The sequence below is a fragment of the Cucumis melo genome, chromosome 5, assembly GCF_025177605.1.
Source record: "Cucumis melo cultivar AY chromosome 5, USDA_Cmelo_AY_1.0, whole genome shotgun sequence".
Classification (NCBI taxonomy): Eukaryota; Viridiplantae; Streptophyta; class Magnoliopsida; order Cucurbitales; family Cucurbitaceae; genus Cucumis; species Cucumis melo.
The window spans coordinates 28,433,686-28,459,743 of record NC_066861.1 but is presented as its reverse complement, the minus strand read 5'-3'; the positions used below and the strand labels follow the sequence as shown (position 1 = coordinate 28,459,743).

At 31.5% G+C, this 26,058-nt stretch overlaps 4 protein-coding genes, 1 long non-coding RNA gene and 1 other non-coding gene across 8 annotated transcripts; 4 read left to right on the top strand and 2 right to left on the bottom strand.

Annotated features, from left to right (window-relative positions):
- Nucleotides 1-578: 578 nt before the first annotated feature.
- On the bottom strand, nt 579-3,536 carry LOC107991560 (uncharacterized). 2 transcript variants are annotated; one of them, XR_001763740.2, is made up of 3 exons: nt 3,387-3,536; nt 1,319-1,689; nt 579-1,147 (listed from the first exon to the last, which is right to left on the bottom strand). It is a non-coding gene; the product is annotated as an uncharacterized LOC107991560 (long non-coding RNA). The 2 variants fall into 2 exon arrangements; XR_007821004.1 differs by having other exon boundaries at nt 579-1,689.
- Nucleotides 835-3,622, top strand: LOC103496476 (calcium uptake protein, mitochondrial-like). Its single transcript, XM_008458349.3, has 6 exons — nt 835-1,249; nt 1,350-1,644; nt 1,970-2,053; nt 2,166-2,373; nt 2,876-3,172; nt 3,254-3,622. Exons 1-6 carry the CDS (start codon nt 835-837, stop codon nt 3,470-3,472), a joined length of 1,518 nt encoding a protein of 505 aa, XP_008456571.2. The 3' UTR covers nt 3,473-3,622.
- Nucleotides 3,623-4,533: 911 nt separating this feature from the next.
- Nucleotides 4,534-7,892, bottom strand: LOC103496469 (uncharacterized). Its single transcript, XM_008458330.3, has 9 exons — nt 7,510-7,892; nt 6,430-6,513; nt 6,148-6,182; nt 5,893-6,004; nt 5,675-5,763; nt 5,377-5,488; nt 5,184-5,305; nt 5,041-5,074; nt 4,534-4,875 (listed from the first exon to the last, which is right to left on the bottom strand). The coding sequence occupies exons 1-9, from the start codon at nt 7,705-7,707 to the stop codon at nt 4,798-4,800; spliced, it is 864 nt and encodes a 287-aa protein (XP_008456552.1). The 5' UTR covers nt 7,708-7,892; the 3' UTR covers nt 4,534-4,797.
- A 103-nt stretch (nt 7,893-7,995) lies between these two features.
- TRNAT-AGU (transfer RNA threonine (anticodon AGU)) lies at nt 7,996-8,069 on the top strand. The gene has a single exon. It is a non-coding gene; the product is annotated as a tRNA-Thr (tRNA).
- A 5,474-nt stretch (nt 8,070-13,543) lies between these two features.
- Nucleotides 13,544-17,876, top strand: LOC103496455 (NADP-dependent glyceraldehyde-3-phosphate dehydrogenase). 2 transcript variants are annotated; one of them, XM_051084807.1, is made up of 10 exons: nt 13,582-13,953; nt 14,123-14,316; nt 14,406-14,534; nt 15,101-15,220; nt 15,492-15,628; nt 15,716-15,871; nt 16,233-16,611; nt 16,814-16,930; nt 17,007-17,115; nt 17,647-17,876. In XM_051084807.1, the coding sequence occupies exons 1-10, from the start codon at nt 13,809-13,811 to the stop codon at nt 17,688-17,690; spliced, it is 1,530 nt and encodes a 509-aa protein (XP_050940764.1). In that variant the 5' UTR covers nt 13,582-13,808; the 3' UTR covers nt 17,691-17,876. The 2 variants fall into 2 exon arrangements, with proteins under 2 accessions (XP_008456541.2, XP_050940764.1); XM_008458319.3 differs by lacking the exon at nt 17,647-17,876 and having other exon boundaries at nt 13,544-13,953; nt 17,007-17,356.
- Nucleotides 17,877-20,212: 2,336 nt separating this feature from the next.
- On the top strand, nt 20,213-24,635 carry LOC103496446 (bHLH transcription factor RHL1-like). Its single transcript, XM_051084806.1, has 7 exons — nt 20,213-20,817; nt 20,931-21,029; nt 21,115-21,291; nt 21,394-21,459; nt 22,169-22,234; nt 22,412-22,483; nt 24,027-24,635. Exons 1-7 carry the CDS (start codon nt 20,383-20,385, stop codon nt 24,387-24,389), a joined length of 1,278 nt encoding a protein of 425 aa, XP_050940763.1. The 5' UTR covers nt 20,213-20,382; the 3' UTR covers nt 24,390-24,635.
- Nucleotides 24,636-26,058: the final 1,423 nt, after the last annotated feature.

Here is a 26,058-nt window from a genome sequence, read left to right as displayed (position 1 = left end):
AATTTTTTTTTATCTAATTACTATATTTATCACTATCTTTTTCTTTTTGTTAAAATTCAAAGGAAAAGCTAAATTTTTGGATCCAGTCTTATTTGCTAAACATGAGAATATTATTTTAAGTTTTCAACTATTAAAAGTGACCAAATTTTCTTAGAACTTTTCAAACAACATAAATAGCAAAGTTTAAACTTTCTTAAAGAAAAATAGTAAAAGCTTATTCAAATCTTAAAAATAGCACAACAATTTCTAAGAAAATAAAAAAGTACACTTAGTTAAACTCAAACAAATTTTGAATCGAAAGTTTCAATATCTCACTGAACAAGTGAGAAAATTATTTTCATAAACTTTTAAAAGTATCAAACATTAATATATCAAATATAGAAATGACATAATTATCAATATATAATAAAATCACATATCAACATCTATAAGGAGATTTATATATTTGAAATTTATAATACGTAGATTACATGTAATAATGAATTGTTATTTATATGTGTAAATTTAAAACAACAATATGAATATGAAAAATAAAAAGGGTTTATCTAATTTGTTTTAATTATTTTAAGTCACATATGTATTAATAAATAAACAAAGAATATTTAACCAATTTACTAAAAATTAATTCATTCAAACACAAAAGCCAACTAACTTTTAAAAAAACCGTTATCAACAAATGGCGAAGTCAAAGCCCCAATTTTAGTATCCAACTTTGCTAAAGCTATTAATCTCTCCTTTTGTTGTTCTCTGTCTCTCATTTTGCAAATTTTCTCCTTCCATTACCTTTTTCTTGATGATATTTGGAAGAACCTCAAGGTAGATCTAAAGCATAGTATGTTTTCTTCGACGTTTTTGGTTTCAAAATCTTCTAAGTCGATCTGTAGAGTTATACCTTCTCAACACCTTACTGTTCGTTTTCTCAACAATCAACTTGGTGGCTCTTTAGGATCGCCATCAACATCCCCATTGTCTTCTTCTTCGTCGATCACAACTCAACAAACTGGCTGCGGAGGCGAGAATAGAAGAAACTTTGTATTTGAGTTCTTGATCAAATTGATTTCTTCAGGGATATTGATTGGCGGAGTGGGATCACTTCTCAGCTCCAATTCTTCCACGTCCAATTCGCATTTATCGTTTGCTGAATTCCCTAAAGAAACAACATGGACAACAGTGAAAGAAGATCAATTCCAATACCCATCACCAAATCAAAATATAAATGCAAAGAAGAAATCCAAATTTCTATTTGGAGGTAAGAATGTCCCCTTTTTGCCATTAAACTTGAAGCAATCTAAGTTAAATGTGTTTAGGGTAAAGTTACCAATTTATTCACACTTTATGCTGGATGCCAGATGATTATAGGAGAAGGGTGTTTTTCAACTATGAAAAACGTATAAGAATCCAAAGTCCTCCTGAGAAGGTGTTTGAATATTTTGCCTCTATTCACACACCTGAAGGGGAAATATATATGAGACCATCAGATCTGATGAGGGCCATTGTTCCTGTATTTCCTCCATCTGAGTCCAATCGTGTTAGAGAAGGCTTTCTAAGAGGAGAAAGAAGAATTTCTGGAGAACTATGTTGTGCTCCTTCCAAGTTTTTCATGCTTTTCGACACCAACAATGATGGCCTCATCTCTTTTGCAGAGTAAGAATTCGACCCTTCTTCCAACTCCATGATAATTTGCACAACCTAACATTCACATATAGTTGAACCTCATTCAAACTTAAAATAAATTTCTAATCAATGCATATAACATTTTGTTTATACACCTAACTCTCAACATTAATTCTAAACTTTGTCTTATTGGTCTCAAAATAAATTATTTATTTATTTCGGGTGAGCTATCTAATAAATTGTTGAACTTTAACAAGGTTAAAGTATTTATCAACTTTGTTTATATGCCCAAACCTATTGGATCAAAACCAAAGGTTGGAAATTCATGCATTGTGGACTCGTCTTCGGTTTGCAGGTACATCTTTTTCGTCACACTTCTCAGCATACCAGAATCCAGCTTTTCAGTGGCTTTCAAAATGTTTGACATTGATAACAATGGGTTAGATAAATAATTGCTCCTTCAAATTCATCATTTTCCACGTTCGTTTCCTCTTCTCTTCACAATCCTCTAGGGTAATGGATGTTATCTTTGTCTTTGTTGATAAAAATAGTGAAATAGACAGGGAGGAGTTCAAGAAAGTGATGGGTTTGATGAGAAAACAGAACAGACAGGGAGCTCACCACAGAGATGGAAGAAGGTTTGGGATGAAAGTTAGTGTTGAAAATGGTGGTTTAGTAGAATACTTCTTTGGTGAAGACGGAAAAGGCTCACTTCACCATGACAAATTTGTCCAATTCCTTAGACAACTTCATGAAGAGGTATGTCATTCCTCCCAATATCAATTCTTCAAATACTTGAACTCTTTAGAACTCAAAGACACAATTGTACAACCTATAAAACAAAACCTGTTCAAATTCAGAACAGTTCCTATTCAAATTCAAGTAAGGTATTTCTTCTTATACTCAACTCTTTAGAACTCAAGGCACGGCTGTACAGCCTATAGAACAGATGTATTGAAATCCAAGTACAACTGTTCTTCCTGTACTTAACTCTTTAAACTCAAAGATTACGGGTGTACAAGCTATAGAACAGATCTATTCAAATTCATGTAAGGTTCCTCTTCCTATACTTTTTAGACTCTTTATACTCAAAGACACGATTGTACAATCTATACAATAGATCCCTATTTAAATCCTTCCAGTACTGAACTCTTTAGAAATAAAATACACGGTTGTAGAAACTCTAAAGCAGATCCTATTCAAATTCACGCAAGGTCTTCTTCCTACACTGACTCAACCTACATAAATTGGATGAATGCAGATACTTATACTAGAGTTTTCACATTACGACTTCAAATCACAAGGAAGCATATCAGTCAAAGACTTTGCACTATCAATAGTTGCTTCAGCAGATATAAATCACATAGACAAACTACTGGACAGAGTTGAAGCATTAAACAAAGAACCCCATTTCAAAAACATCAGAATCACATATGAAGAATTCAAAGACTTTGCAGAGCTACGCAAGAAATTAGAATCCTTCTCTTTGGCTATTTTCAGCTATGGTAAAGTAAATGGAGAATTAACAAAACAAGATTTCCAACGAGCAGCTTCCCAAGTAAGTACACACCAAACATTTCAAGTCAACAAACTTAAAATCAATCTAATACATAATGTGGGTTTTGTTTTTCTGTACAAGGTGTGTGGAGTTTCAATCACTAAGAATGTTGTTGACATAATATTTCACATATTTGATGCAAATGAAGATGGGGATTTAAGCTCAGATGAGTTCGTAAGAGTCATACAGAGAAGAGAAGTAAATTCTTCACAACCTGCTGTTGGTGTTGGAGGACTACTGTCTTGTTGGTTTAGCTGTGCAGCTAAATGTTCTTCCGCAAAGCTCTTTGTTCGCAGCTGAAGAATTTGTTGCCCTAATGATGTTCCTGTAAACATGTAAATTTTCCGACATGCTGATATACTTTCTAGTGGACTATGTTCTTTAGGGATATATTCATTTACAAGATTGATCTTCGATTTTAAGTTCAATCAAAATAAATAAATTACAAAACCTCGTTTCTCTTATTTTGAAAACAAAATGAAGAACGGTAGCAGAAAGTGATGAACAAAAGATACGCGGCTCAGATATGGAAATGGGGCAAAGCAGAAGAGGCCGGCCATGGCGGCGAAAAGTAGCAGAACAGCCAGATCGCCAAGCCCATGGATCGGACCTCAATCATCGTTGCCCTAAAACCCTCACACTCCGAGTTTGACACCATCGTCATAGCCTTGGCGTTTAGAGAGAGAGAGAGAGAGACAAAGACAGAGACAGAGACAGGCATCATTATATATATATATATATACATACACACACACAGAATGGAAGAGAAAGAGAAAAAGAAAGAAGAAGATGAGAGAGTTCGGAGGGGAAATCACCGATGCCGGCGAGACAGAGCGAGGAAAAGAAGGAAGTTCTTCTCTTCCAATCGCTCTGAAACGACGGACGGAGCATCCTCATTCATGGCGGAGTGTGAGGCCGAACCCTAACTCTTCGCCACTTTCCTCTGCTTCTATTTATAATCTCCTCTCTCTCTCTCTCTAATTCAAAAGAAAAATAAGAAAAAACAATTTTTTTAGCGCTTCAATGTGAAAGATTGATTTAAAGTTTTTTAATTCACTATTTTAGAAGATATCAAATTTTTGCACAAATTACCAATATAAACCTTATTGCATTTATCTATGGAAATTATTTTTCATAAAAATTGTCTCTTGATACCAAAAATTTTAAGTATAATTTTGTACTTAAAAGCATAGTTGAAGGTTTTTTTTTAAAGCATAACACATAACATATTTAATATCTATTTGATAAAAAAAAAACGATATAAAACGAACTTTCAAAATGTTTAAAAAACTATTTTAAGTAGTTATCAAATACTTAATTTTTCCAAAATGACTTGTATTCAAAATTAAACACTTAAAAAATTAACCCAAACACATTCTATTGCTTCGATATTCTCAAATAGAGTACAATTTTGGAGTGCCAAGAAAATAACAAGAGATACACGCCCACGTCAAAATTTTGGAGGGAAGCAAAACTCAAATTTCATTACATGTGTTTGAACTTATGAAACTCAAAAACACTAAATCTCTTGGTCGGGATATATGCTTTTGCTACAATTTTTCATTTTCTCGGGTGAGAGAGTGGGAGGACTTCTTTACTTGGTATTATAAAGCTGAGTAGTTTTTTCAAATGACTTCTCTACCCTTTTGCTGGAGTTCAGTTTTATGAACAACATCTCCTTCTGTGTTTACATAGTAAAACACCTGCCATGGAAAGAATTATACATTAGAACTTTCAAAGCATTCCTACAAGTTCCATTGAGAATGCCTGCATTGCATTCTCCTCATATAACGTATTTGCAAGACATATACGAAAGTCGAATAGTATTTCATTGAAACATCTCGAAACATGTTAGCATCGATACCCACCGTCTCTAGTGAGCTGACACGCTGAAGTAAGAATCTGTAGCAGATAAAAGATGGATTTAGTGATATAACAATGAGTAAAATGAGAGTATATAGAAGCTAAACATTGCGACGTTCAATCCAAACCAAATGTTGAAGGAACTTACTCTCTGAAGGAGGATTTTCGAGATTGGAAGTGCGTTTTCTGAATAGGACCAGGAATCCCAATGTAAGCTATGCTACCAATACGAACATTGTAACTGCAACCACGTCTACTAAGGTACGCATTCTGGCTCAATGAAAATGTATAGTAAGAGTTTGAAATAGAGGAAATTCAAACCCTCGACTTGACTTACTTACCACCCCATTTTCAACAAAGATTCGATGGACTGAATCAAACAAATGCTTTGTCTCCAGCGATCGAGTATTGTTTTCACAAGTAACCAATGGGTGAAACCCAACAACTATACGCCTTCATTTCAGAGAAACAAAAGGTAAGAGAATAGTTAGAAACAGAACGAGAAGTTTGGAGCACATAAACTAAGAACCTCAGGAAGGAAAACAACGTGTAATGTAAATGAGGTCATTGTGAAGAGGTCGGAACACCACAATAATTGTGAATGTCAACTTACTCAACAATAATCGTAAAATGTCTTACCAGTTACTGCTTGATGCTTGCAGAGTCCTTTTCAGCCATAGTAAATGACTGTTCAATGCTTGACTTGCTGATCCCATTGCAACGTGCTCCTAGAAGTTTGATAATAACATGTTAGAGCATCGAAAAATTCCAATTACCTACAAAGCTTGCAAAGGAAGTTCTAATTCTTGGATGCGACAACAGACAGAAAAATAAAGAATTGTGAAGCAATTTCAAACCTGCAACAATCCTGTATCTATGGCAATGATGTCTAATGTTTGCCCATATTGTAACTTGATTCGCTCAATAAAGTGATTTCCATCAACTCCTCGGGACGCTCGTATGCTGTGCCTGCATTAATAATTTCTGATGAAGGAAAGTAACACAAAGATAAGAATATGCAAATAACATCAGGGTTCATAAGATTATACAGCAAACATCATGGGACACAAATTTACCAAATTCACAGAACTGGTTTGAGAAGGATCTTATACCAGGGAACTTTTAACGATGAGAAATACCACGTACCCTGTCACGTCGAATAAAAAAAAGATAATTTTCTATAACGAACTAGCAGCTTAAATCCGAAGAAAAACCAAGTTGCATATCTTGATAGATTGAAATGATCCACAAACATATTATATGTAGTGTATCAAGAGGACCTCTATTTCAGTCTCCAATGAACATTTTAGCAAGCTCACTGTCAATTTACATCAGAACCAGTATATTTTGTTTTTTCAACTATTTGTTTGTTATCAACAAGAATATATACTTACATTCTGCATTAGGCGATCGTTCTCACCCGGTTCACGGATGTGCAAGATAAACTTTGCATGAGAAACCTTGGCCATCTTCTCCATCTTCATTATTCACATGAAACAATCTTAGCATTGACTTCAATAAAGACCCCCTCTTCCCCCCACCCCCCAAAAGAAAAAAAAGTGTAATTGACAATAACTTAATTCGACAATGATCAATCAATATACTCCATGGATTTAAAATATTGGAGATACTCATTACATATGGTCTAGAATTGGTTGAAACACAAGGATAATAAAGCTAAAGCTATTTTAAAAGTCATATAAAGTGACTTTGAAAAAGTATTTTCTTAAAATAAAATCATAATACTGTTTCTGACGAAACACTTTATAGACTACTTTTGCCCCATTTACTTCGATCAAGGAGAAAAGCAAACATTTGAATAGCTTATTCTTAAGTATTTTATTTAGATCTAAAAGTGCAGAGCAGTTATTCTACAAGGATTCTCAAACACACTCAAAATCATATCTTAGTAATTAATTTAATGCACATAGAACAATGATAAAGTAAAGACTAGTAATGTGCTTCACTTTCTAGTAAAAGATCAAGAATCCCAACGGGGAAGAGAAATTCCCATTGGCTACAGAAGAAAAAGTTGATCAGTCTTCAACCATAGCAATCAAATGTGTTATTGATCGTGATCAGTCTCCAAATACGTGTGTTCTTTGCAAAGGAACTGAGGAGTCACCTTCTCACAAAAAGGGTATGGGATTTCTTAAGGTTAGTCCAACTAAAGTGTTTCTAACCAAAATGACTAGAAACCAAAGTCATACACTCCTTTTACTGAACTAAGAGCCCATCACCTCCACAAATCTTTCCAATGTGGACAACTACTCTTCTAATAGTTAGATATCCTCGTCCCTTTGCTCGTTAGATTGTTTTATTTTTTTGGCTATTTTGGAATGAATGATTCACCATTCTTTATCAAAAATGGGAAAATGAATCGCCATTACAGTTTCTGCTATCACATTAGAAGAAGCTAATAAAATCTATGCAAAAGTAGGAACGACAACCAAAATGAATACACAAAATTTCACCTGTTTGAGAAGAAGGGTCTCTTCTTTTACAGATCGTAAGCCACCCCAGACGGAAATAAAGTAGAAATCGAGAGGGTTTTCATCACGAATCTTCAACAAGTCGTAGTTTTTAGAACGACCCATGTTGAGACACAAGTAGAAAGCAAAACAGAGACAGACCTGAGCAAGAACAGTTGTTGAAATCGATGGGTCTGCCATTTTCACTGGGGAAAACTAATTCTCCCGCCGAGCTTGATCTAGAAACGAAGTATAGGATAGAATTTCGCATAAATAAAAGATTTGAAGGGAGATGCAGATGCGAAGGCACATGGAAGTGAAATTTCCATCACTACTTTTTTTTTGGGGTGATGTTTTGTTTATTTGGTGGCATCTCTCGTCGTTAAGCTCACCTTAACCTTAATCAAACAGAATTATAACCAAAAACAATTCAAAGGATGTCTCAAATATTTTGCAATAATAAATGAAATATTCAGTCTTTCTAACAAAGCTTTCATAGCTCAGTTGGTTAGAGCACCCGTTTAGTAAGCGGGAGGTCTTGAGTTCGACTCTCAATGAAAGCAGTTTTTAAAAATTTAATTGTTTTTCTTTTTCTCAAATTTCAACTTTCAACTATAACTTTACAATTTAATTTAATTTAATTTCTATAAGTTTGCTTTTATTCTATTTTATTGATTATTAATTTGTTCAACCAAAAAATTTAGAGATACTCGAATTCTATTTGGAGAGAAGCACTTTTCAATCTTATAGAAGTGGGTGAGAGTTGGTAGGGTTTCTTCTCATTTCAAAATTCATTTTCTTGATTTTTTTTCCTTTCAAAATTATTGTTTTATAGAAAAATATTCTTAAATACAATTACAAGGTTTAATTAGGCTATAAAATATTAGGTTTTGTACTTAATAGGGTTTATCAACACTAATTAAGTAAAGTTTTGAAAAAAAAAAGATATATAATCCCATGACCATTTTGTTTTTTAAAATTAAGCATATTTTTTTTCGAACTACACAATTTGCATATTTTTCAAGTAAAATATTCTTATTTTTGACCAAATTCTAAAAAACAAAATAAATTTTAAAGAATACTGTGCATTTTTCTTTTTTAAACAAAAAGACAAAATAAATTTAGATTATAAATAGAAAATGAATCTTTATAGACATTTGTTTATTGAAAATAAAGTCTATTAAATATTACTTTTATTCTAATCGCAAGGCAAAATTTGAAAACTAAAACGATTACCAAGTAGGATTCACGTGTTTTATTAAAAAAAAAAAGGGATAGTTGCAAATTTAGCAATTATATTCAAAATAATTAAGTATATAGCAACATTTTAAAAAAATTGCAAATATAGCAAAATCTGTCGAAATCTATCGATGATAGGAGTCTATCACCGATAGACTATGTAGCAAATGTTGGTCTATCACTGATAAACCATAAGAGTCTATCAACGATAGAAGTGTATCACTGATAGATTTTGCTATATTTGCAATTTTTTTAAAATATTGCTACATACTTAATAATTATTCTAAAAATTGCTACCTATTATAATTCCCCCAAAAAAAAAGAGAAAACATATAATTGAAAAATCTTAAAAGAAATTAAAATGAATTTAATTTCAAATAATTTTCTTTTTCAAACTAAAAAGAAAAAAAAAATTGCCTTACCAATTTATTAGAATTTAAGAGCATATGCTATCCTTTTTAATGAAAGAAAGAAAGAAAGAAAGAAAAAAAGAGTGGTTGGACAGTGGAAAAATGTTGAGTGCAATTCACTTTATTACATGAATGATATTTATTATTGCCCCAATTATTGATATGAAGAAACAATGCTTTTTAACACCACACACCTAACTCTTCTATCATTCATCAACCACAAATATTTATCCCTTCCAAATTCTATATATTCTCTCTCTTTTTTATATATATTTCAAAATCTTTCATAATTGTAGTATGAAATTCATATATACCTAATAATATAGTATTAATTATACTCATTTGGTATCAACTACAAATTGTCTAAAAAGCCAAAAAGTTGATAAAATATTTGATGATTTAATTTGGTTAGATTTTATTGGACCAAAATGAGCATATAAGTCGATTGGAACAAATTAAACACATACTAACAACTTCAAGAGGCATAAGTTTGTTTTTCCCGCTCTACAATACCAAACAAAAAAAGTTTAGATTATGGGTTGTAAACATCGCTATAAACTTAATTATCAATCATACTCTACGTTGTAATTACTCTAGAAAAAGCGAAAACAATTTGGCATTGGTTTTTGGCTAGAAAAAGTAAATATATATATATAGTTGGGTTAGGAATATTCCATTGGCATAATATTCCTTTTGTATAGTAATATTTATGGGACAAATTATGTAAAAAAAAAAAAAAAAAAACCATTTAAGAAATTAAAATTTCCCTTTTGCTTTTTATGCAATATATATATATATAATTATATAATTATATGGCTATGGAATAGAGAAAGAGAAGTGGTGGGTCACTTTGCCTTCATTTTCTCACACAATGACCACAAAATATTCACATTAAGAAAAATGTCTTTTTGTTCACAAAATTTTTGAAGTCTTAGAAACCACAAAAAAACAAAAACAAAAAATTACACCATCATTTTTATAAGATGCACCTAACCCCTTTCTATAATGTATCACATACCTTTAACAAAATTCCTTATGTCAAATTTAAAAAAAAAAAAATTTACTTATCGATGCCGATTAGAATTGTCGAATTTTTTTCCTAAAAATGCTAATGAAAATGTCAATAGCAATCGAGATTTCTAGAAAAGTTATAAAAATAAAATACGTAAATAAATATTCTACTTTTTTTTTTTAACAAAATAATTGTATTCATGTCATAAGTTGGATTCTCCCTCTTTAAAAATTAAAGTCAAGAGTAAGAACCCATCCTCTTTACAAATTACATGTTTTCGTCTAAATTAACATATATCGTAAGAAAAAAAATTACTAATCTTTTCAAGTCTTTCACTCGAACAATAAAAAAAAAAGTTACCCAAATTAAACCAACTTTAGAAAAGAAAAAGTTACCCGTTAAAGTTTGGTTTGGGAATATATATAGTACTAATTCTCACCACACAAATTTGAAAGAGGGCTTTACTTCCTCTCTCTTTAATTTCTTTCTAACAATTGATGGGACCTCCTCCATAATAAAAGATGAACTAAGAGAGGAAATTTTGAATTTTATGTTATTGACAAAAGATGTCTCCATCACCAACCCAACTTTCTTGGAGGATTGATAACTTTTCCAAAATTAATTAATTAATTAAACATATAACTATTCAATATATATACAAAACATATGCATTGGCTAAGTGTTACATATATATATATATATATATATATATATATATAATATTGTACTTATATAGTGTGTTATATTTATTTTTTCAACCTTTCATGAAACGAGATATAGACCCATCGACTAATACGACTTTTATCAATATTGAAAGGGAAAGATAATAAATCAATTTTTAAATGAATAGTTATCAAGGAAGTGTTTGAAGGATTGAGTTGTGATTATTATAGTTTATATATAAGTAATAATAGTAAGGGATCGATGTAAGAAAATCGAAAATATCAATAGGATTAACTAAAATGAAAATATTGAAATTAAGGGGGATGTGAAGGGATATAGTGAAATGAAGGGCACTACTCTCTATGTAGAAATTGAAATGTGAGAAAAGGGAGAGTTATGGGGTTTAGGGGTATTTACCCATAAAGAGAAATAACCTTCTCTATCATATACATATTTATAACCTTATCAATTCATGAGAAAACTAATGTCTCAAATATTTGTGCACTTTTCCCAATAGGAGGTTTCATGTGGCTCATGATGGGAGGGCAAAATGGGAAGATGATTAGGGAATTTGGAGTTAAAACTTAAAACGTTCGCATGGATAACAACAGTGTATTAGTTACGCTTACAGATAGGGAGGAATTGAAGAATAATATATAAAACTATAATTCAAAATGAAAATTGAAGATGTCTTTAGGAATGGATCTTTGACTCGTTGATCTGAGCAACAGAATCTTGTACTTGGTCATTTGTTAAAAGAACTATCAATTTGATCTTTATAATTTGTTGATTATCCCAAATAGTTGAATGTGAAAAAAAAAAACTTTCCTTATGGAATAGTATTTCAGTTACACGAGTGTCTAAACTAACTTTCGTGCATCTAAACTAAATTTCATGGAACAACCCGCTTGACCCTACAACATTTGAATATAAAAAAAACTCTTAAAAAATTAATTCCTAATGTAAGTTGCTACACTAATGGATTAAACTCATGGCTTCTTAAGTTAATGAGTTTATTTATTTTCACACGTAATTAGAGTGGTTGTAGGGTATGCTTTTATGCTATTGATGTCAATCAATACTATACTTCTAGAAATAATTAAACTATACAAACAACATTAAGATGTGGGTTTTTTAACATTAACAAATCCACAAAACTAATAAAGGATTAAACTGAAAATATTATCAAATCAAAAACATAAAAGAAACGTTTTCTTGTTGTCATTGAAGAAAACAAAGGAATCAAAAGTTTGAATGAGTTGAGAAATTTAAGATGTGGGTTTGTAATGAAAAAAAGAAAATCAAATAAATAATAAACTCCATAAAACGACGTTTGCATGTTTTACATGGAAATGCCAAATTAAATCGAAAGTTTACACAATAAAAAGAATACAGTTTTTATCGATTTAACTGTACCAAATTAAATCTTCTAAACACATTCGTTCTCTTGGTAACATTTTGTATTTCGAAAATCATTGATACGTAGAATATTGGCTTATCCACTTAATCAGTGTTACTAAAAAAGAATGGTGTATTTACAATTCAATGTGAATATCAAAGACGATTTTGTTTTATGCTTAAAATAGATTTTCAATCATTGTTATACGGTATATTATTGATGCTGTTTTTTTGAGGGAAAGGATGACAAGAGAATACAATCATAGTGATCATACGATAGTTTTTTTTTTTTTTTTTTGATAATACATCTAGAGTGGGAGATAATAATTAATCGAACTTTTTATCTCGAGAGGTTGATAGTATTATAAGTTTACGTCAACTAAGCAATGCTCACACACTAAAAGAAAAATATTTTGAGATTAGGTTATGATATATTCATTTTACAAAAATTGATTTGTGTTAGAGGATCTAGGGTTTGATCCCCTTCTATAAAATTGTTGTGCTAAAGAAACCGAATATATAATTATTACTATCTGAAAAGATCGATAGTTGAATATATTGACATTGTCTAATTAAGTCTAACGTTAGTTTATCAATTTCATGATCGTCATGTGTAGGCTATATTAGTTGTTTGAACTTTAATTACATTATTTTAATTAACCTTTGATTTTATTTGAATTAAGGAAATTAAATGCATATTTTGTTGCTAATATTTCTCTTTTAATATTCCAAAGCATCTAATTTCCTCTTGCAGCATCATGAATTCAGGTTCTTACTCATAAAACTATGTGTTTTTTCTACACATAAGGATTCTTTTTTTTACTTCTCTACAATTCTTTTTTCAAAAATTAATATTTTGATTTTTTAATAAAAATTTAATCAGACAACTTTGTATATTTTTCTTTAGATAGTAGATAGAGAAGAGAATCGAACATCCGATCTCCAAAAACACAATAAAAGTTTTACTTTTATGTTAAGTTTGGTTTGTCTTTCTTATTTCAAACGGGAATTTAACATCTTGTTTACTAAAATTTAGGATGAAATCGGAATTAGAATAAATTTAACTAAAGATCCATTTTATTTCAAAGAAAAGAGTAACAACACAGATGAAATATCCACAACTTTGGGAGAACAAAAATATTAAAAATTTACAAAAAATTTAGTAAATATTTAAAATGAGAATGTTGTTTAAAATTAATTTTTTTAAAATACAAAAAATATGTCTATATATATATATATATATATATATATATATATATAAATATATAGATATATTGATTGATTGATTTATTTTAGAGTTAGTTTATAAGGAAGAAACCTTTTCCTTACTTTGCCATAAAAAGACAGTGAAGAGTAAAAAACAGTTAAAATGCTCACATGGCGAAAGAGAAGCCACTCCCTTGTCTGAGCCTTTCATATTCAAAAGCGTGGCTCTTCTTCCTCCTTCTTCCTATTTAAACCATCAACCCATCACCCAAATTCAGCCACATACTTCCACCAATCTTCCTCTTTCTTATTTTTTTCAAGCTCCCTTCAAATTCCTAAATTCCCCATTTAATTCCTTTTTCTCGTCAATTTCCATGGCGGGTAATGGGGTTTTTGCAGAGATTTTCGACGGTGAAGTCTACAAATACTATTCCGAAGGTGAATGGAAGAAATCCTCCTCAGGGAAATCCGTTGCCATTATCAACCCCACTACTAGGAAGACCCAGTACAGAGTTCAAGGTATAATTATGAAAATCCCCCCATTTTCCCATGTTTTTCTTTGAATTCTATGGTTCTGAACTTCAATTTAGAGATATTTATGGAAATTTTTTTGTGGGTTAATGAAATTGTTTGTGAATAATGAGTGTTCAGAAGGGTATTAATGACTGTAAGGTGTTTGTTAAAATAGCTTGTAACCAAGAGGAGGTTAATAAAGTGATGGAAATAGCCAAATCTGCTCAGAAATTATGGGCAAAGACTCCATTGTGGAAGAGAGCAGAGCTTCTTCATAAAGCTGCTGCAATTTTAAAAGAACATAAAGCTCCAATTGCTGAGTGTTTGGTGAAGGAAATTGCTAAACCAGCCAAAGATGCAGTCACTGAGGTACTATTTATTAGTTCAATTTGTTGTCTCTGTTGGATTAGTAGCTTTTAGTGTTGAAATGTGAAAAAGGGTTTGAATTGTTTGTGTAGGTTGTAAGGTCTGGGGATCTTGTTTCATATTGTGCTGAAGAAGGTGTTAGGATTTTGGGTGAAGGGAAGTTCTTGGTTTCTGATAGTTTCCCTGGAAATGAAAGGACCAAATATTGCCTTACTTCCAAGGTAAAATGTTCTCATCTTCTCGTTTATGTTTATGTTTGGATGACTAACACTTCATCTTAATCATTTATAATATACTTTATTACTCCGATTACTCTATAAATCTTTCTTTTCTTCTTAACATCTATTTTCACTCTCTCACTTCCTTTTTTCTCTAAAGTCTGCACATACCTTTTCTTATGGATCACCTTTTACCCATATATTCTCTCACTGATTTTTAATTTTCCCATATGATACTTTTTAAGGATAAATTACAGAAAATACCCCTTAATTTGTCCATTTGCTTAATTTTTTCCACACATAAATACTCTCTTGGTAATCTCTCTCCTCATGTACAATTTGTCACTAATCTTTCTTTTCACACACTTTTTTTGTTACATAATTTTCTTTTGTATTATTTTGTGTTCGTCTTGGTAATTTTTTATTATCTTAATTACTCTTCTAATTTAATTGATCTTCCAATTTTTGAACTAATTTTTAAGTTGAAAAATTACGGATAAAAACACCATTTGAAGTATTTCAAGTTGCTAACCTCTTTTGTGCTCTATTTTTTAACTTGAAAAATTCAGATCCCTCTTGGTGTGATTTTAGCCATTCCTCCATTCAACTATCCTGTCAATCTGGCTGTTTCAAAAATTGCCCCGGCTTTAATTGCTGGAAATTCTATTGTACTGAAGCCTCCAACTCAGGTACTTTATACTAATTAGCTCTCATCATACATGATTGTAGTCTCTTTAATACATTTTCCTTTGATGAACATGGATTCAAAAAACCCAACGTGCTTGGAACCTAAATGTACACTCCTGTTCTGTTCATTTATCTCTTCCTTACTCTCAAGTGGATCATGAGAAAACAGAATCAATATTTAGGATCATGGAGTAGATTGAATAAGTATAATAAAGGAGATTTGAAATTGTAAAATATGTTTGTCATCTGTATGACGCTCTTATCATAATGCAGGGCGCTGTTTCTGCTCTCCACATGGTACATTGCTTCCATCTAGCTGGTTTTCCTAAAGGCCTTATTAGTTGTGTCACGGGAAAAGGTTCCGAGATTGGTGATTTCCTCACAATGCATCCGGGTGTTGACTGTATAAGGTAAACAATGCTTCTTTCCCACTCGTTGATGATTTATGAGGTCTTCCATTTGCGTGACTCGGTTTTGTACTTGCTTTTTTCTGTCAGCTTTACCGGTGGGGATACCGGTATTGCAATTTCAAAGAAGGCAGGCATGATACCTCTTCAGATGGAATTGGGGGGAAAAGACGCCTGCATTGTGCTCGAGGATGCAGATCTTGATTTAGTTGCCGCTAACATCATAAAGGGAGGCTTTTCTTACAGGTATCCTTCTCAAATTCATCCAAGGATTCATTCATGAATTTCTAGGCACAAGCAATATTTTCGTATTCGGGCTTGGAAAAAGCCTGCTTCCGTTTATTTATACTGATTGATACTATTCTCATATTAGCTTCCTATTTTCCATTCCTTGATATGAATGAAAATCTAAAGTACTTGGTCGATTTAATAGAAAGTTGTCCTTGTTCTTCATCCTTAGAAGTAGAACAGAGTAGGTTGTTTTCTGTGAACTGAACATTGGATGATCTTTTTCTTATCAAAGTCATTTATTCTTAAAATCCATTTCAAAAGCTTACTAATGTATGTCAACACAGCTGCTCGATACTTAATTCTCTTTTGATTACAGTGGCCAAAGGTGTACTGCCGTCAAGGTTGTTTTGGTAATGGAATCTGTCGCAGATTCTTTAGTCGAGAAAGTAAAGGCACGAGTGGCTAAATTAACTGTTGGTGCCCCTGAAGATGACTCAGACATTACTCCAGTTGTGACTGAGTCATCGGCGAATTTCATTGAAGGGCTGGTTATGGATGCAAAGGAAAAGGGTGCAACATTTTGCCAAGAGTACAAAAGAGAGGGCAACCTAATTTGGCCCTTGTTATTAGATAATGTTAGGCCTGATATGAGGATTGCATGGGAGGAACCTTTTGGCCCAGTTTTGCCAGTCATTAGGATCAATTCTATCGAAGAAGGAATCCACCATTGTAATGCTAGCAATTTTGGACTTCAGGTATAAAATAACTTCATCTCGCATCCTAGTTATCTGAAAAAACATGATTTATCTTTTACTAACTTGAGTAGAAATAACTTCGCCTTGTCGTTTGGAAACATTTAAATAACAAATAACCTGTTTTTAAAGAAGAGGTCGATTTAATGCCATAGCAAAACTTCCAACATTGTGATTTGAGTTTCGAGTAATGTGTGAAAAACAGGGATGTGTCTTCACGAAGGACATCAACAAGGCGATATTGATAAGCGACGCAATGGAAACCGGAACAGTTCAAATCAACTCAGCACCTGCTCGAGGACCCGATCATTTCCCATTCCAGGTACCGTAAATATCTAAATGCCCTCCATTATTATCAAAACTTTCATCGTTCTTACAAACACACATGTGTGGAACAGGGAATCAAGGACAGTGGAATTGGTTCTCAAGGTGTTACTAACAGCATCAACATGATGACGAAAGTGAAGACCACAGTTATCAACTTGCCAACACCGTCCTACACCATGGGTTAGTTAGTTTGTTTGTTAGCTTTATGATCCAGCTTTATGCCTTAGTCTTAATCTAAGTAGTGTGAAAAAAAAAAAAAGAAAACATATGTGGTGTGAGTTTTGTTTGTAGCTCTTCAATATTATCTTCATCCTCTTAAATCAGTTCTTCCACTCTTGCCCAATGAAATCATTAGTAATAGCTAACTTGTACTCCTCTATAAAAATGCTATAGTAGTTAAAAAGAGTTTCATGCTTTCTTATATTCCTCTCATAACATGTACGGAAATGGACATTTTTTAATCATTGAGCTCTCGATTAAATGATATAATGTCTTAACTAATTGAGTCATACTCATCATTTTAAACTTGGATGGATATCACTAGAATTCTATTTGTTTATTATCTCTTTAAAATGGCCAATTTAACTTTGTTATCTTTTAAATTTCTATCGATTAGTAAATTAAAATTAGAGGGTATATTAGCAATCTTCTTTTATCGTCAACTATTAGAGCTCAAAATTTGATTTGTTCCCAAATGTGTGTTGTTGTTAGGGACCAAGTCCATTAGTAAGGGAGCCCTAGGGTCCAAATTGTGAGAGGATTTGACATTGTGGGCAGAAATAGAGCTACAAATTTGAAAAGCCAGCAATTGAAGATCCCCAAAATTTTTGTATTTCCAAAGCAATTCTAAATAGATTAGATTAGATTAGTATTTAATAATAAATATATAATAAAACTGATGCCAATTTTTCCAATAGTGGATGACAATTAGACTTTGCTTATAATTTTCTTTGTTAGTTCCTTCTTTTTTTTTTTCTATTGGTTTCTACGGTGGGTAGATTTATAAGAATTATTCGATAGTAATCAAACGAGCATGGTTTAATTGATATAGTATTTGTTTTATTAATCTTAAAAAGATATATAATAATAAAGACAAAAAAGTAATTTTCTAATTGCCATAATGCTTGATAAAGTGATAACTTGACCTCAAAGTCAAGTTCAATATATTAGGTTAAAAAAGTGAACTTTTTTTTTTTTTTTTAAATAAAGTTCCTTCATCTTACCCAATAAGATCTCTTGTTGAAATTCAAAAGGTGTTTTTTAAATTTGTGTGTTGATGTTGTTTTGGTAGCAAATGACATTATCTCAAAGCCAACCAATAATGTGGCCAACAACACATTCCCATTCAACTTCATTATGATTTGTAAATCTTAATCTTAATCTAAATCCAAATAATCCACTTTATTTATTCAAATCTTCCCCCTATTTCTTTCAACTATAGTGTTTAATTCGAACATACATCCATATTGAATCGTGATGAAAATAATATACAAACCAAATAGATGTTTTACTTTCAAGTTATATTTGTAATTTTTTTCACATAGTTTGTATATGCGTTATATTTGAAATTGATCCTATTAGATATTTTAAATAATTAAAATATTATTAATCACTATCGTATATTCCCAAGATATATAATTATTTTATATACATTGATTATATTGTTAATAAAAAATTGTGACACCCATACACAATTCCCTTCGTCTAAACTTTGTAAATCCTAATTGGTTATATATATCCACGATGTGATATGATATTAAATGGCACATGTGACATAAATCTTATATGTTATACTATGAAATATATATATATATATATATATTCTTACACCAATTTTCAATTAAAGTGGCAACCATAGCCACCTAGCTAGCTTGTTTTGGAAATCCCAAAATATTAAAATGATAAAAGTATCGAGTTGTAAATCTCCGTTGATACTAATCTTCAATTACAACACATTCAAGAATCTCTTAAAAGGCTTTCATCATATCTCTCGAGACTCAAGAGTCTTTAATAATATTGCACGTAACTCTTATACCAGACATCCTTACAGATATATGTTCGTCGAACGAAATTTGGCTTCGTCAATAATGATATGTCTTGAATTTGCCATTTTTACGTCATTTACTTTTATGAAGTTTAGAGAAGTGTATTATATAAAGTCTCTAACCCTAGAGATACTTTTAGTTTTCTATAATAAAATTGTTTCCCCTTTACTCGTAAACGTATATAAATAAAGTTTTATAATTTGAACGTACAATTAAACCTTTGTAAACCCCATACTCGAATGACTCAACAAAAAAAGAAAAAAAAAATCAAGAAATTAGCTCAAAATATGATTTTTGAAATTTAAAAATAACAATACTATATTAATTTCAATTTTCGTTTTCAATCGTGTCGAGATAACAACGATATAGAAGATTGGGTTAGATAATATGGTCGCATGTTTAGAGACAAAGTATTAAAAGAAAGATATACATTAAGTGTATATATTAATGTTAAGACATATATAATTTATGAAAGATAATATATATACATGCACTAGGACAAATAAATAAGTATGTCAAAAGACAATGAAGGGATCTTGTAGAGGTAAATGTTGTTGATTTTGCTATATGGTTTTTGGCTTCATTAATAAATTATATTCAAAGGGAAGAAGAGATAGAATAGTATGATAATGAGCAATATTATATTTTAATGCCCAAAAAGATTCAGGTCAATAATATGGAAATATTACAAAATTGTGCTTTGACTTTAGACCAACATTATCTCTTCATTTTCTATATAATTAGTTGTATTTTATTTTTTAAAAATAGTTACATTTATTGCTAATTTGTATATCACCAATCTCCATTATGTAATAAATTTTAATTTTGTATATAATGAAAATGTTTGAATCTTTTGGTTTCCAATAAATCATTGCTTTATTAGAAAAGTCCTCAAAAATAGTAAAATTGTGAAATAATTATTATTTTTTTTTTTTGAAAAAACCCTTAATTTTAAAAGATTAAATGTTTATTTTACAAATTCTCACACCACATTTACAGTAAAAAAAAAAAAAAAAAAGAAAAAGAGAGAAAAGTATAGTCTTAAAATTCAAAATTGAAAAATTAAAAAATGGTTAACCTAACTGTCTCAGCGAGATTAGTGTCAAAATTAGCGGGAAAATAAAATTAAAAATTTTAATTACATAAGGTTTTAAAAGGAAAAAGGAAAATGAAAGTTTTGTGTTGTCTATTTTTAGCCCTTTTCTTCTTCAACAAACAAACACACTTTCCACTTTCAACTTTCCACTCCCTTCCTTAATTTTTCGTCACGCGCCTCATTAAAATTATTGCTTGAATTAACTTATTTAATTAAACATGTAAACTTCATCTATAAAACTTCACTAATCCCTCCTTCAATGGCTTCCTCACTCACTTTCTTACTTCATTTCTCCCCACACTGATTATGAGACTCACCAACTCTCTCCCGGACCTCCATACCCATCGCCGTAACCCTCCGCCGGACACCGGCGCCTCTCAACTCCACCACCACCACCACCACCACCCACTTCAAACCTCCCTCTTCCATCCTAATTCTTCCTTCTCCTCCGACGATTTCCTCGAACAAATCCTCTCCACCCTCCCTCCTCCCTGGGAACTTCCCCCCGGTCTCCCTCCCCAACCACTGCCGCCATCTAATACTGACAATGTTGAGTTTCAGGTCGGCGACACAACTCCGGCGGCTAAAATGGCTATGTCCTTGCTTCAACAGCAGTTACTCATGTCGAGAGGAATTGACCCTTCCTCCACCGGCGATGATTCCGGTCTTCTTCAAATGCCTAGTAACAGCGTCGTTGAAGTAGACGGCTCTTCTTCTTCGTCTTTCAAATGCCCTAATCCGGTACTCAAAATTCAAACCGCTTATATACGTTTCAATTCGAAAATTAGGTTACAAATTGGTACCGTTTTTGGATTCTATTTCCTGAAATTTAATTAATTCCGTAAATCCTGCAGACTGATCACGGTTCTGTTGTCGTTCCTTCTCTTTTCAACGAATTCGCCGGGTTCCTGAACTCCTCCGGTTCCGGCAGTCAGAATCATAACCAATCTCAGGCAACAAATTAGTTCGATTCCATCGTTCAGTTGAAACAATAACTCCACCAAATTTTTAAAACCTTTTCAATTCACAAATCTGCAGGGGAACTCAAACTCTCAGAAACAAAACTTCGGAGCTCCGATATCAGCCAATACACCACCTCCGGCCGGGCCGAGCTCCTGCGGCGGCGCTGCAGCAGCACCAGCACCGGGTCAGCCCCGGCAGCGAGTCAGAGCTCGGAGAGGACAAGCCACAGATCCTCATAGTATAGCCGAAAGAGTAATTAATTAATTAACGCTAATTACAAACCGCTAATTACATATTATAATTTTGTAATTTAATTTTTTTTTATTTAACTTATAATTTGTAATTTTGTGACAGTTACGGAGAGAGAGAATTGCGGAGAGAATGAAAGCTCTACAAGAACTTGTTCCCAACGCTAACAAGGTCAGTTTTGTCTTTTCACGCATTTTGGATCTTGATTACACGTGTCGATAATACGTTATGCCTTTTTCTTCATCTCACGGTTCTGCTTTTGCCACGTCTACTTAGCATTCTGTATTTCTTTTTAAATTCTTTCCATTTTGTTTTCCTGGCCGGACACCGTACTCTTAGTTGCTGGGATTTGCCGCCCTAAATTTTTTATATATTCCTCAATTGAATTTTAAGATAAACTATTATAATGGATCCATATTTTAAAATAAAGCTTAAATCGTGAAATGAACTGTGTAGGTTGATTTAGCATATAAACAATGATGAACAATACCTCCAATTAATAATTGTAGAACACATTCTAATACTTCAATTTCTTTAAAATATAAAGTATGTCAAGCATGTTTCTCTTTATGGAAATTCTAATCATGTACACCATAAGAGTTTAAATAGCATACAAGCTTCTAATACGTACCAACCCCTTTCTTTAATAATTTTTTTTCTTTTTCTTTTTTTGGTTCTTTCAATTCTTTTTTGTACTTGTGCTCAAGAGTATGGAGTGTAGATTGATATTGGTTAACTAAAAAAGATAATATAAATAGTTCTTAGATGGGAGTGGAAATTTTAAACCTTTAACTTGTGGAACGAGTTGAGCTAATGATTTCATAATTAAGAGGGGTGGATTTAAATTTATATATTATGTTTTCTTTTTTGGGAATGACAGACAGACAAGGCTTCAATGCTGGATGAGATCATAGACTATGTAAAGTTCCTCCAGCTTCAAGTCAAAGTAAAAGTTCTCTCTAATTTTCTCTGTCTTATAATTTATTTCTGTCTCTCACAATAATTCCAACGTAAAAACATGATAAATTAATTAAAGAATTTGGATTGGAATATGAAATTTATTTAATATATATATTAAGTGGGTTTTGCTTTTTATTATTGTTGGGTTTGTGGTTTGCTGCAGGTTCTGAGTGTCAGCAGGTTGGGCGGTGCCACTGCTGCCATGCCTTCCCGTCTACCCGATCTTTCCACTGAGGTACCCCAATATTGCTTCTAATTACAAATTTAGTTCCTCTTGACTTTCTATATTTCAAAAAATTTCTATCCCTCCTCTACATAACTACTTGTTTTTTAAAAGTTAAGAGTCTTTAACCATCATATTTGATTTTTAAAAGTTAAAGTCTACAACCATCATAACCATATTTGTTATTAAACCAGATCTAAATTTGCAATACATTTTACTTTTTTTCACCTTATCCATACTTTTTTTTGGAGTCATGAAAAGGATAGTATAATTAGGACCCATTGAAACTACTTTAGGTGAAGAAAATTCAACTCTCCACAAAAAAATTTCACACACAACCATCATCATTCATCATGGAAAAGGACGCATGAGATAATCCTTAATTCATGAACATTCCTAATATAGGATTTCATTGTCATTTTCATCCATTAGAGATTCATAATTCAATTACCCACTTAATTGCTTCGTAAAATGTTTTGCTTTTCCACAATATCCTAAAAATTGGCACTTTAAAGGAAAAACAGTCTTTCTTTCAACAAATATTCCTAAAAGGAAAAAAGCTATATATATATACAAAATATTTATAGATATAATGAAATTAAATCTAAAGTTTTGTTATCGTTATAAATATATATTAAGTGGCTTTGTGATTTACAATAATTTCTTATATATTATCAAAATTACGATTTTATCTGTTAAAGGTCGGTTGTCTTACTATTCTAGGTGTTAACATGGATTGAGATTATAGTTTAGTTAGAGTTATAAATATAAGGAAAAGATATTATTGCTTTTATATATATAAATATATGAGTTTGGTTGTTGATATTATATATATAAATAGGGAGAGAATATTATGGAGTTGTAGGGTATACATATGTATTGGATTGGAAATTTGAAAATAGAACAGGAGAAGAAAAAGTTAGCTAATATACGTACAAGCATGAAGAAACAAAGATGTGTTTTTCAAGTCCACATTCCTATCCACTAACTCTTGGCTTTCTTCTCCATTGTCCAATGTCCTTTCTTTTCAACGCTCTTACAATTAAGTTTTGAAACATTTTACAACAAATTTAAGAGGGATTTTTGAATCCGAGATCTTCAAGTACATACAAGAGCTCATAGATATATATTTATATTTGAAACAAAGAAAAAGTTTAGTGGTACATTTTGTAACTTACTTTTCATTCTAATTAAAAAAAAAAAAAGTTTGTTATTTGTTTGAAAAACATCTATTTTCTTTTGAAAGTTACTATATTTGATTTGTCTTTTATGGTGAGATGTTCTGTTCTCAAGTTTTTGTTTAGATTACCTCAATATCATTCTTATGTACATAAGGTAATATTGAAAGGTTTTTTTTTTTTTTCTCTTTTTTGAGATTATTAAAGATATCAATTTTAAAGTATTCATAAAAACTTTGGAAATATATAATATTGCAACTTTCGGAATATGTGGATATTTTCTTTTTAACCAAGAGTGTTATAACGTAGATTTATTTCCATTATAACATGGGTCTAATTATATTACATATACAATTAACATCCTCTTGTCTATTTAGGGTGGAACTGAGTGCAACCAGTCCAACGGAACTAATGGGGCCGGCGGGCAGACTTCCACCGGAGCTCCGTCGAGTGACGACGCGATGACGGTGACGGAGCACCAGGTTGTGAAGTTAATGGAGGAAGACATGGGCTCCGCCATGCAGTACTTACAAGGCAAAGGCCTCTGCCTCATGCCCATTTCTCTCGCCACCGCTATTTCCACCGCCACGTGTCACAGCCGCCCAATCACGGCGTCCAAGGGCGGAGGAGATCCCCCCACCTCTCCCAGCCTTTCGGCGTTGACCGTCCAGTCAACTGCCTTGGGTAACGCCACCGTCGACAAACCCATCAGAGACTCCCTCTCCGTTTCCCGGCCGTGAGTTAACGGCGTCATGACGTTTGACCTGGTAAGCAAATGCCCACTAAAGTCTAAGAAAACATGGCTCCTCTCAATACGACGCCGTATTTGCTTCGCCTTTAGTAGGAAAAAAAAGAAAAAAGAAAAACCCTTTTACTTTTACAATGAATTTCTCTCCCTCTCTCTCTCTCTCTCTCTCTCTCTCTGTCACTAACTTGTTTTCAATGTATATTCCCTTTTTTCTTTAATGGAAAATTATTGTTTGTTATGATGGAATTAATTAAATAAAATATTGGGTAATAATGAATGGGCTTAATTAAAAATGATTATTATGCTTAAACATAACATAATCTTTCTGTGTGGACCATATATATATATATATATATATATATAAACAACATGATTTGATTAATTTAGTAAGTTTTTGTTGGTGTTTATTCTTTTTTAATTTAACATGTAGATTAGGACTTAAGTCAACTCTCTACAATGATTCTCATTGATTTGTTTGATTTGAATAAACAAAGCTGATGTATGTTTTGGTACAATATATCATTGTTTAAACTTCAATTATGAAAGCTTAAACCAATTTTGATTCCATTTTAAATACTTCCATTTGGCATTTAATTATGAAAGCCTCCATTGATTATGACTTTGTATTTGTTATTATTATTATCCAATTTTGTTTAACTGTTCGTGATGGATATTATATATATATATATTTCAATTCTTTACAATTTTTGTTATGATTTCAGAGAAAAAAAAAGTTTTATGACAATGGTTATAAATTATAAAATAGTTGAAAATAGTCGAGTTATGTTAATTGAAATATTAAAAGAACATTGAAAAGTATTATAACGAGGAAAAAAAAAAGTTCTTCTTATCATTTTTTTTCTTAATTTATAGATCGAAGATATATTAATTTCAAGGATAAATTGTATTTAAATATTTTTACTGGATTTTATTGATAATAACTAGTCGTGATAGTTTCTATAATTTGATATTTTTATAAAATTTATTAGTTGACCGGTCGATATTTGTTATTTCTATAAATATTTTATCTTTGTACTATTTTCTAATTTATGCTGTTTGTTATAATTTTCTTTATTTTTTAGGGCTATTTTTATTTTAATTTTACTTAATTCTAAATGGGCATGATTGGGCTGAAAATAATGGACTGGTTTTCAGTTCAATTCCCAATGAAACAAACAATTTTGTGGGCCTCTTATATTGCTGGCCCAATACCTTTTGTGCTTGGATTAGAACGAATCATGGACCCATACTTCACAAAATGTCCAAAAGATACTATTTTCTTTCTTGCTCAAATGGTAAAAAAAAACTAACAATTATATTCTTATAACTTTCTAATTTTAAAATCCGACTCTCAAACTTTAATTGTATTTTTTATATAAGTTTGAGGTTTCAATTTTATCATTTGAGGTCTAATTTTTATCATTACTAAATAGTAATTTAATCATTTGTTGTCATTAATAATTTGAGATTGTAATCGATTAATCTAAATTGAAAAGTAACTTTGAAAAGCCAAAACTAAGATTGCAAATCCTTAAATAAATTCAAAACTAAAAACAAAATTTGAAAATTCAAAACTTTGACTAATCTAATTTTGAGAGAAGAATACTAAATTAGAGAGCATAGAAAAGGGTATGGAATTTTTTCAAAAGTAACCTTTTATG

Bases quoted from the DNA above. Each gene is read 5' to 3' on its own strand.
- LOC103496469 (XM_008458330.3), bottom strand. From the start codon at position 7,707: ATGGCAGACCCATCGATTTCAACAACTGTTCTTGCTCAGGTCTGTCTC. The intron at 6,005-6,147 runs GTATAAGATCCT...TTATTAATGCAG, and splicing joins TCATCGTTAAAAGTTCCCTG to GCACAGCATACGAGCGTCCC. The intron at 4,876-5,040 runs GTGGGTATCGAT...TTTCCATGGCAG, and splicing joins GTGTCAGCTCACTAGAGACG to GTGTTTTACTATGTAAACAC.
- LOC103496455 (XM_051084807.1), top strand. From the start codon at position 13,809: ATGGCGGGTAATGGGGTTTTTGCAGAGATTTTCGACGGTGAAGTCTAC. The intron at 15,221-15,491 runs GTACTTTATACT...ATCATAATGCAG, and splicing joins TACTGAAGCCTCCAACTCAG to GGCGCTGTTTCTGCTCTCCA. The intron at 16,931-17,006 runs GTACCGTAAATA...TGTGTGGAACAG, and splicing joins CCGATCATTTCCCATTCCAG to GGAATCAAGGACAGTGGAAT.
- LOC103496476 (XM_008458349.3), top strand. From the start codon at position 835: ATGTTTTCTTCGACGTTTTTGGTTTCAAAATCTTCTAAGTCGATCTGT. The intron at 1,250-1,349 runs GTAAGAATGTCC...GCTGGATGCCAG, and splicing joins ATCCAAATTTCTATTTGGAG to ATGATTATAGGAGAAGGGTG. The intron at 3,173-3,253 runs GTAAGTACACAC...TTTCTGTACAAG, and splicing joins TCCAACGAGCAGCTTCCCAA to GTGTGTGGAGTTTCAATCAC.
- LOC103496446 (XM_051084806.1), top strand. From the start codon at position 20,383: ATGAGACTCACCAACTCTCTCCCGGACCTCCATACCCATCGCCGTAAC. The intron at 21,292-21,393 runs GTAATTAATTAA...ATTTTGTGACAG, and splicing joins CTCATAGTATAGCCGAAAGA to TTACGGAGAGAGAGAATTGC. The intron at 21,460-22,168 runs GTCAGTTTTGTC...TGGGAATGACAG, and splicing joins TTGTTCCCAACGCTAACAAG to ACAGACAAGGCTTCAATGCT.